At 33.5% G+C, this 11,682-nt stretch overlaps 1 protein-coding gene across 2 annotated transcripts; it reads right to left on the bottom strand.

Moving 5' to 3' along the window:
• Positions 1-508: 508 nt before the first annotated feature.
• Positions 509-11,460, bottom strand: LOC128206968 (protein ABHD13-like). 2 transcript variants are annotated; one of them, XM_052909726.1, is made up of 8 exons: positions 11,065-11,460; positions 7,763-7,926; positions 6,569-6,627; positions 4,941-5,041; positions 4,431-4,684; positions 3,538-3,642; positions 2,388-2,495; positions 509-1,662 (listed from the first exon to the last, which is right to left on the bottom strand). In XM_052909726.1, the coding sequence occupies exons 1-8, from the start codon at positions 11,303-11,305 to the stop codon at positions 1,588-1,590; spliced, it is 1,107 nt and encodes a 368-aa protein (XP_052765686.1). In that variant the 5' UTR covers positions 11,306-11,460; the 3' UTR covers positions 509-1,587. The 2 variants fall into 2 exon arrangements, with proteins under 2 accessions (XP_052765686.1, XP_052765685.1); XM_052909725.1 differs by having other exon boundaries at positions 6,569-6,630.
• Positions 11,461-11,682: the final 222 nt, after the last annotated feature.

Here is an 11,682-nt window from a genome sequence, read left to right on the forward strand (position 1 = left end):
AAATAAGGTAAAAAAGTATGGTAAAGGGGAAATAATTCAGTAAAAATGAAAGGTAGGTTTAAACCTCTTGTGCAACTCTTATTGCAATCTATCTATATTCCAAGTTTCTTATAAATACCTTTAGTGGTTTTATGTTTACTTAAACCAGCAGCTTCCTTATTAACACATACCTTAAAATTAAAAGGGAAGATAATACAGAAATGACTAAAGCTAGGATTATTGTTCTTGCACACTGCACTTGTGCATATTGCCCTCTATGTTTCAAGTTTTATTGAAATCGCTTCAGTGGTTTCTAAATTATTCTCCAAACAAGGGTGTGACGAAAAGAACAGAGCAGCAACTATACACTCTCCTTTTTGGAGAGCATAAAAAACATTCAAGATGTTCAAATGAAATGCAGAACACCTGTTCTATACACAATCCACATGTGTAATAAGGGGAATAACTCTTGCAAATATAATAGTTTACCATTAGTAATGTCCCTTTCTGGCTAAAAACAAACTCCAGATGACAAGTGGTGTCGCCCATTAGCAGGGCTCCAGTTTATTCTTCTTAGTAACAATAACATAATCACTCAAGGATATTGTTAAAATTCAAATGTCATAAACATGATAATGTGCAAATCAAGATATCTATTATTCTATGTATGCATTGAGATTCCTGTTTGTCAAAAATATTTGCTGTTAAAGTAAATGAATAATGAAAAAACTTGAAATCGTAACATTTAACACACTATTTAGAATAATGACAACAGCATTTGATAGGCATTAAACTTGCAGTAATAACAATCAAATTCAAACCGTTTGTATTTTATGATCTTTTAATCAAAAACTAATCACATACTTTTTTTTATTAATCATTTTCAAATAAGAGTATTTGCATAAAATTTAAATTCATGATTTTGAATTAAGTCTATTTTCGTCATGAAAACCTAATCACTCATGTCAACATTTACACTGCTGCAAAGGTCCTTTACTGTGGACGTTAATAATTCCACAATGGGAAGATTGTTCAGAAATTTTTTCAAGTAAATAACATTGTCAATGTCATCCTTGTAAACTTTCAAAATGTGAATGGTCTAGGAATTTCATGAATACACCTGTGATCAGCAGTGTTACTTAAAAAATAGAGACTATACTTTTTCAGCTGTACTTGTTTATACATAACAAGCATAATTTTCAAGCACACCATCAAATATTTCAAGTTAAAAAGTTAACAACGATATTGTTTATCACATTTTTAGCTTTAGCAAAGCTCTGAACATCAGCCTAACACCTGATATATTAGATAATTTCCATTATAGTAACTGTTGTTAGAAGCATTTACATGAATTATTATGAATAAGAATGTGAAGTCTGTCTACTGTAAAAGACTGTAGACGATAAAGTCATTTTTGTCACAATGTTTTTAATGAGCAACACATGCAAACTTTAAAAACTGCAAGTCCTGGTCATATTCTGATAGTCTGAGACTCAAATTTGTGGTCATCTCGATACCAATGACCCAAGATATTAAAACACAGCTTGAGCCTATGAGAATAATCACAATGTTTCTGCACTAAATACATGTATATCAACAATGGCCACATCAAATCACACTAGAATCTGGGATTTCCATGGGAACTTCTGTTGTTTCTGGCTTTTTCATTGGCTGATTTATCACCTGGAATTGAAAGTGAATATTCATAAAGCTTTGTTTAAGGCCGAAGCAACATGATGTTCAATTTGAGGTGTACAATTACTAGCTTAAGAGTGAAAATTATAAATCTTAAAGTATTAAGATCTGAGGTAGACATTTAACAGCTCATTATTCTTAACCTATGAAAAAATAATAATATTTTCAAACCTACAGTTTTCTTACATAATCCCTTTGGCTAACAAATTAACCACTAAAATTAAAAAATATATAAGCAAAAAAAAGGAATTGTGCATGAATAACTTTACTGGTTCTTAAATAACCCAATAAATGGCATTGTTCTGTAAATTGTCACATACTTTCAGGAGATTCCTCCCTGTACCACAGTTACATTTATGTGTCAAGTTAAAGGTGTACACAGCTTGTGATCGGATCCTCATATGACTACACATTGTTTATAGCAATTTGTTATTATGCTTAAATTTCTTTTTCTGTCTGTATCAAACATTTAACACCTTTTCCAGTTTCTATGCAATTTAGCAATAAAAAATAATTGCACAATATGTGAATAATAATGTGTAAATTATATAAGATATATGTAACAGTTTTAATCTCATATTCAACAGTCATCTTTTAAATAAATAAAGTGATGACACAATTATTGGAGGAATAAGTATATCAATGTATATATTATAGGCAAATGTAACTTATAATTACATGTACCATTCATGTATAACTATTATAACAGTTACCTGATAAACAAATTCCGCAATAGTTTCGTAGTATCTCGGACACAGACAAGTATCGTTGTGGGTTCCCTTCTCAAATGGCACAAGGCGCTTGTTCTTACTTCCAGAGATCTGAAACAGTCAGTGGACACTGTATGCAAATTGTTGAACTTGTCCTTTCATTCTCATACACCAGATGTCTTTTTGGTTTAATCATATTTTATTGCATATAAACAAGTTTACAAAGCACATTAAAATGCAAAATATTTCAGCACAGATGTATAAATATACAAAAGGGTTGGGCCACAAGTTATTACAACAATGGAAATCGGCCCTCCCCGTTTTGTCAGACTTTTATCAACAAAAAGAAATGGCATAACAGTTTAAAATTGACACTATGATACAAACTGCTACGTTTAGAAAATTTTGGTGTAAACAAATTATATTAAAATGAGCTTAGTTTGAATGTGATACAATGTCAATATATGAATGCAATAGAAAAGGGAAAAGAGAAAGAAAAAGTCTTTTTCAATATAAACAAGATTATACATGTACCAAAAATAATGATGGATATTTTTTATTGCAACAGTAAAAAAATTAAGGCACTCATAAATTCAAACAAGAGTGCTCCTGAGCATTTCTCGTCTGTAAGTAAGTTGTTGTTTTTTAAAAGGCATAACTCGACATTGATTCAGGTAAGAAATATACTGGTAGGCCTTGTTATACATGTCTGTGCAATTTGAGAGCTTTCTATTTCAGAGTATTCTACATAAGTAATTTTTCTTTATTGCTTGACATTTGCATTAACAATAGTAAGAAGTACAGAGGAAAAAGGCAATATATGAAGGCTTTAAAAACAATACAACAGGGGTCTTAGCCCCTGATCACTTCATTGGCCTGAATTCCGCATACTCAAACCAAATTCAGGATTGGGAACTTGGTCTGTTGTCCCTGGTATCTGTGCAGTAGCACCAGCACTTAAGTACTAAGACTCTGGGACAGCTATGTGTGGCATGTTGAACAGATTTATAATTGAATAAGTTTTCAAGAGACCCTCAATGCCACAAGACAACATAATACAGATTACATTTTAATTTAAATAAATATTCAATTTTGTTATCAATGAAAGTTGGCGTTACTGCTTTGGATTGGTAAGTTTATAGCAGATACTTACATTGTACAAGGCTTGCATCATTCTGGGAGGTATGAGCTCGTCACGTTGACCTGAGAGAAACAACGTCGGAGATGTCACCTTGAGAATCCTTGTGTCGGAAAAATACTGCAACAAATAGCAAGATAACAATGTTTTTATTTTTTGTCTTGGAACGAGCCAATTTTTGCGAAAATGCTTGGAAACCAATTATATAAGAATACTGACAAAGAATTAGATCACAGAGTTTTATATTTAAATTCAAATATTGATGTTTTATGCATATTTCTTAAACTTTTAGTAACGGTTTAAGCCATAAAACATTAATTTTCAAACGGATATATGAAAATCTGCCATCTAATCTTTTGTCAGCAATCTTTTATCGTTGGTTTGCTTATATTTATGCAAAAATTTGCTCTTTCCAAGACAAAAAAATAAAAAAAGTTGTAAAAAAGCAAAATCTGTGAGAGTGCAGCATAGACCTTTGGATTTCTAAAACGGTGACTTTACCGTCATATAATTTAAATGGACTCTTGTTGATATTATGTATTTGAAGAACTTATTTCATTTATTTTATGTACAACAGCTTTGAATTTAATTCTTTATATTTTGGACAAATATCTTTATTGAATTGGTTGATCCAAAAGTAATGTTTCGGATAAACCTAGCAATATAAACTTGCATGTCAATCAGTTGAGTTAAACAAAGCATGTTCACATTGCAATTAGCACTGATAGCTAAGTTATGGTTTAACACTAAAACTAGAAATCACTACCAACATTTCGTAACTATACTGTGTTGGCATTCAAAATTCTGAGTTTTGTTGGCTGTCAATAATAGAAGTGGCACACCAAAATGCCTTATATTTCATTTTAAGAGCACTATATAATATGATATACATGTACAGTAGAAAATACCTGATTTTTATGACAGAAAGTGGGCAAAAAGTCTAGTATATTGATGTTGATGAGACTTTGAGCAACATCAGGCAGGCTAGTGAACGTGTTTTCCAGTATAAGGCCTGCAATGTCTGGAGAGTATCTCGGATCAGACGCCAGCTGGATAGATACTGCACCACCGAGAGAACTCCCAAACACAAATATCTTCTTTCTGTCAACACCAGGCTTTGTAAGGAGCCATTCTAAGGCAGTTCTTGCATCAATGTAGAGTCCTGTAAGAAAAATCATTCAAATATTATTAAATAAAAAGTTCAGTTCTAACTTATAAATGTGTGTACTACAAATAAACTAAACTAAAGGGCCATAACTCTGGTTTAACTAAACACAGCAGAATAGAAAAACCAAGGTGCAACACTTAATCACCTATCATTCCACCAAGGTTTCTTTACCCTAGGTGAAATCATTTCCGAGTTTCAAGCAACACAAGATGCATAATAATTAAGGATTGAATTACATTATGTAAATTACCTGATTCTGATGGTGAACCTGAGCTTTTGCCGTAACCTCGATATTCAACCATGAGTATATTACAATGGCACACTTTGTATAGACAGTAAGCCATTGACAGCCTGAAATATAAACCATAGGAGTATTACAGTGGCACACTTTGTATAGACATAAAGCCATTGACGGCCTGAAATATAGAGCATGAGAATATTACAGTGACACACTTTGTATAGACAATAAGCCATTGACAGCCTAAAATATAGAGCATAGGAGTATTACAGTGGCACACTTTGTATAGACAGTAAGCCGTTGACAGCCTGAAATATAGAGCATGGGAATATTACAGTGACACACTTTGTATAGACAATAAGCCATTGACAGCCTGAAATAAAGAGCATAGGAGTATTACAGTGGCACACTTTGTATAGACAAAAAGCCATTGACAGCCTGAAATATAGAGCATGGGAATATTACAGTGACACACTTTGTATAGACAATAAGCCATTGACAGCCTGAAATATAGAGCATGGGAGTATTACAGTGGCACACTTTGTATAGACAATAAGCCATTGACAGCCTGAAATATAGAGCATAGGAATATTACAGTGACACACTTTGTATAGACAATAAGCCATTGACAGCCTGAAATATAGAGCATGGGAATATTACAGTGACACACTTTGTATAGACAATAAGCCATTGCCAGCCTGAAATATAGAGCATGGAAATATTACAGTGACATACTTTGTATAGACAATAAGCCATTGCCAGCCTGAAATATAGAGCATGGGAATATTACAGTGACACACTTTGTATAGACAATAACCCATTGCCAGCCTGAAATATAGAGCATGGGAATATTACAGTGACACACTTTGTATAGACAATAAGCCATTGACAGCCTGAAATATAGAGCATGGGAATATTACAGTGACACACTTTGTATAGACAATAAGCCATTGACAGCCTGAAATATAGAGCATGGGAATATTACAGTGACACACTTTGTATAGACAATAAGCCATTGACAGCCTGAAATATAGAGCATGGGAATATTACAGTGACACACTTTGTATAGACAATAAGCCATTGACAGCATGAAATATAGAGCATAGGAGTATTACAGTGGCACACTTTGTATAGACAGTAAGCCATTGACAGCCTGAAATATAGAGCATGGGAGTATTACAGTGGTACACTTTGTATAGACAATAAGCCACTGACAGCCTGAAATATAGAGCATGGGAGTATTACAGTGGCACACTTTGTATAGACAATAAGCCATTGACAGCCTGAAATAAAGAGTATGAGTATATTATAACAGGGGCAACCTTTATGTAGACAGTAAAAAAGTATGTGAGTATTATATGATAGTATACAAAAGGTCATAGCGTAAATCAAAATGCAATACATGTTCATATAACCATATTTCATGTAAGCTCATTGTTTCAAGCTTCAGTAACATCAATATAAAGTGATACTTGAACCTATTTATCAGGCGAAATAACAAATATTAAACATGTCATGTCTGTTATATATATTTCTCTTAAGTGGAGGCATTTATTCATGTACTAGATCTTGATCATCCCTCAATGTACTGACATATTATAGCTAACATAATATTATCTATTAGTAAAGATTATTGTTACCGGTGTCCTATATTTCCTGCATTTCCGTGAAGCATCAGGATGGTTGGATACCCAAAAGACTGCTGAAATTGAAAGGAACACAGTCATATACAAATAACAACTTTCATTGTTAAATTAAATCAAGAGTACCCAAGCAGATGCCAAAATTCATGCATTTTTCTCAGTTTACCAATGGGATTTACTTATAACTAGTTAAGTTGGAGTTATGGGCCTTGTTACATGTACATACATGTACAAATTTTATGTATTATCAATCCATTCAAAAGTAGCAAATTCCAAATTCATTAAGTAAATTTAACCTGAATAAACATCAATAAATGAATCCACTTCAAAAGCATATTATTCTTTCTAAAGTATACCCCTTGGTTCCATAACCTGCCTGGTTTAGAGCACACATGCACATGAGTGAAGCTTCCTGATTTTAAACCTGACTGAGTATTCTTTAACTTCTAGGACTACACTCTGAAGAAGAACATGTCTCATGGATGAGAGCTTCTGGTACAAATTTTTAATCATCTTTAGTTAAATGCAGCCATATTGAACCTAGGATTTCAGGACTATAAAATCATGGAGAATCGCTATGAGCCACTATGAAAATAGAAGAGGTTACTTAATATAACAATAAACTCAGGAGTTAATTTGACCTCACCTAATGGTTCCACTTGCTTTGCCATTTTTTTGTTTGAATGCATAAGTTAATAATATGTCAACCCAGATAATACGTGTATTGGATTTTCCCCATGGTCGAGGATTTTTTTTATTCATTAAAACATCATGTCCATTGACTATATTCATTTACATTCGCCTATTTCTTTTCTATAGATTAAGGTTGTCCGGTTAGCGAGTGGTTAGCGCACTTGCTTCTCACCTAGGCAACCCGGGTTTGATTCCTGGCATGGGGGCATGTGAGTTTGGTTAGTGGTCACAAGCCTGACAAATGGGTTTTCTCCGGGTACTCCAGTTTACCCATCAATCTCCACACCACACTCTCGCGCAACATCATGCCAATGAGAGTGACTTAGTATAATTTATTATAACTTCCTTCACAATCGTTGTAAAATATATAATGATAAAACTCCTTGCATGATATATATATACAGTATGAACATCTAGTTTAATCTATGCAAAACAGAACTTGGCGAATGTAAATATATATTTTTTAAACACATGCATCATAGGCACTTAAGGATATACCTGCTGCGTAATGAAGTACATATTTAACGACACCCCATCTTTGGTTTTGACAAACACATTATCAAATGGCAGTTTAAATCTGTCAGGTTGTTCGACAAATATCCGTGAATTTGGAGGCTGGCTAGGATAGTACAGGAACATATCTTGTGCATAGTAAAAGATACCTGAAATGATATTATAACATAATATAAATATAACATGTAATGTACATATATCTTATAACTAGTCATATATTTTAATGCATTTTTTTCAGGTGGTCGGAGCACAAAACAAGGTAATAATGATTTTTTTTATGAAGTAATGAATAGGTATTTATGGTGAATTTACCAATGCTGGAAAATCACACACAGAGTCAACCGTAACAATGCCACTATTTCTATCTTTTGAACTTTTTGGCTTATGAAAAAAAGTCCATTTATATCATTTAAATAAAGCTTTATTTAATATATATATATATATATAAGTATGCAAGACTTTTAATCTGCTTTTAATTAAAAATGAAATAATCATCAAAAATACATTCTTAAAGTGACACTCTTATTCAAAATCAATTAGTGATGTTCCGATGATCGATTATAATCGAAAATCAATTGGTTGGGCCTGAGTATTTAGTTATAATCAATTATCAAAAATAAAATAAAAAAAATATAAGTAAGTGTTCAGATGTTATCTTTGACAAAATGGCTGATGAAAGCCACAATGAGCAAGAAAATGAACTATTTTTTATACAACAACACTTAATTACTTCAATCATAGACATAAGGTATATGCATATAATGATTTAGAGTTTAATACTGTACATGAATAAAACTACAACACAGGTACTATCTAGTATTTCTACTATCGATAATTGGTTACTTGAGTGGAACTGATCATCGATAGTAAAATTGCAACCGATTCCCAACACTAAAATCAATACATACACATGTATGACAAACACACATTTTAAGTGATACCGTAAATGACTGGGTATAAGACGATAGAGAGTATTAGACGCAGGGAAAAAAACTGTGAAATGTCCAACGAAAAAACTTTTAATCTATGTTTTGGTTAAAAGACGCATAGAAAAGATGTAAAATCGTCTGGCATTTTCGGTCACCATGTTTGTTGACAGTGAAAATGGCAACGGTTATCTTTAAAACCATACAATGATTAACTGTCGAGAATGCAAAGTTAAGTTATGCAAAAACCTTATATTGTATGGGTTTGTTCTCAAAATATCAACACCTACAGAAAAGAATAAAGAATGTGACAAAGTGCGAAAAAACAAGACCATTATCGCAACAGTTTGTAGTATGTTAAACAGGTTAAAGGCAGTCGAGTTTTTCACACCTTCTCGTACGACTGACAGTGCCCAACTTTGCTTTTTTATATGCAAGTTTAATTATTGTTCAATTCAATTTATTATTCAAAATAATATTGAATAACTTTAATCAGAAAATATTTTTGTTTTAATTATAAACGTCTTACGATATATCGTATCCCGATCTTCAACTGCCGTTTTAACTCGTATATACTCGATCAATATGACGTGAGTAACATCCCTTTCTACATAAATCTAAACAAACTCTCGGCTTGAAATCGACCTCAGAAAAAAAGTTAAAAAAATTGTTACTGGGTATTATACGCAGGCATTTTTTTGCATCGAAATCTGACGGAAAAAAGAGCGTCTAATACCCAGTCATTTACGGTATACCTTTTACTACTTAATAAATAATGCACTTATGGAAAATATTAATTACAGATAACAAGATTGTAGCCATGTATTTAATAGCAGAAAGCGCAAAATTATTAAATGATTGGTGAATGCTAAAAGATTTACTGTGGTCTACTGTGTTCCATAAGGTAGAAATACCGTGTTTTATGATAATTTCTTTCAAATTAAACTCTGTATACTTCATAAGTATGATTGTTTTCGACATTTGTTTCTCCTTATTGGAATATTAAAAACAATATTATTAATTGTGGTAAATCTTATGTGGGTGTAATGCACCAGTCAGTTGTAACCACGCCCCCCCAGGTCCAGGGAATAGCCGGGACTTTGACTTTCGGTCCAGACAACCCCGGGTAAAATCTCCGCCCTGCGGGGACGAACTGATGGTTAAACCCTGGCCAAATGCCACCGCAACCCAGAGACTCTATATAAGGCCCAATCTCCGCTAAATTTGGCACTATGACAAAACCACCGCGGCCACCCGGCCCTGCGGGGCCACCTGGAAAGTAAAAACACAGCCCTTTTCCCTGGCTTTCCGCGGTATACCCCCGGACCTGGGGGGCGGTGGTTACAATTGACTGGTGCATAAGAGTGCATCTTTAAGAGAAACTATTTGATGTCAACAGTCTATGCTTCATGACATCAGTAAACAATGCTGTACAAAAATGAGATTTTTACATCATTTTTTCCAGTATTAAAATATCAATCATGTTTTTTTACAGCCTGAATTGAAAAATCCATCCCTCTGACACACTGCATGGCTGGATACTCAACAAGCCTCCTTTCCAGCTAACATGCTTACCCTAGGATTAGATTTGTCTATCCTGTCAGACCAGAAACACATGATAGATATTAGTAAAATCTGTGGCAACATTTCTTACTAGTCTAAAATAATAGACGTGTTATACGGGATTCTTCCAATCCCTAACGTCTAAACGGGAATGTGCAAAAAACGGGGGTGTTTTAGAAATATTGAAATTGTTTTAAGTGAAGTATTTTATGGTTGAAATTGATCATAAAGAGTTATATTCATATTTTACCATGTAAGTGAAATGTTATTTTGCACTAAACAAGCATTTAATGCATTAAAACAAGTTGTTTACCTTTCCAATAAAACGAAAGTTGACTGACACAGACAACAATTATGCGAAGGGGAACAACTCGATACAATCGTAATAGCTCGGCCTCCTCCGACAAAGCTTCGAGATAGACTTCGTTATACAATCATAACAACTCGGCCATGGCCGTTATGTTCCGAGCGATTTAAAACTGTGCCCTAAAGCCTTGCAGGTGCCCTTCATGTATATATTGTTATGATTTGACAGAATGAAATAAAAAAATGCCGTCAAACTCATAATTATAAGTTGGATATTTAATTTTTTGTGTACGGAACTAATATAAAATAACATCATCTGGTAATATTTCTTGTTTTTATGATATTTTATAGACGCTATATGCTTTAACCCGGAATCCTGATCGGAACAACTACCCACTTTTGATACTAAACAATTTGTACGTGAAGGATTTGCCATATCAAAAATCTAAAAAAAATCTGTCAACGTACAATTATTTGGACTACATTTCTTACCAAAGACTGATATCATGAGAAACAGCAGCGACAATGCACCACCATAAAACCAGTACACCAGCAGAATGACAAGACAGGCAGAGGAACACAGCTTCCAAAATCGAGCAATTATCATATGCGCCAAACGGCACACAATTTGGCATGTTCTGTATAGTGCTGATCTTGACATTTTTTCAATCAAGACAGTTTCGTTTTCCTGCTGAATTTGATCTTTGTTCAATTTAGATTTCTTTTCCGTCATAACTTAATACACGTTCAGAAACGTGAACATTATAATTGCTCCATTTTAACACTTTTTTAATTGAATAATTTTTGGTCTTTTTATGAATTATTGCACTTTCCCAATTTGCTGTCAAAACTTTGCTACCCTGTCCGCCATGTTGTCAACTAGACGGTGACAAGTAACTCTTCACCCTGAAAAAAGAACCGGATAAAAAGCCATACCCTAATGGTCAAACGCAGCGCGCACCAGTTGTTTTTTCAATGCGGGCATTGTTTCCCATTCTTTCAACACGGATATTCGGTGTGGAAATGTTACAAAAATCTTTAATAAAGACATATTCAACGAAGAATAAAAAATCTGGGTCGATTATTATTTCCGTGTGGAACCATGGTCGA

The sequence above is a fragment of the Mya arenaria genome, chromosome 10 (genome assembly GCF_026914265.1).
Source record: "Mya arenaria isolate MELC-2E11 chromosome 10, ASM2691426v1".
Taxonomy (NCBI): domain Eukaryota; kingdom Metazoa; phylum Mollusca; class Bivalvia; order Myida; family Myidae; genus Mya; species Mya arenaria.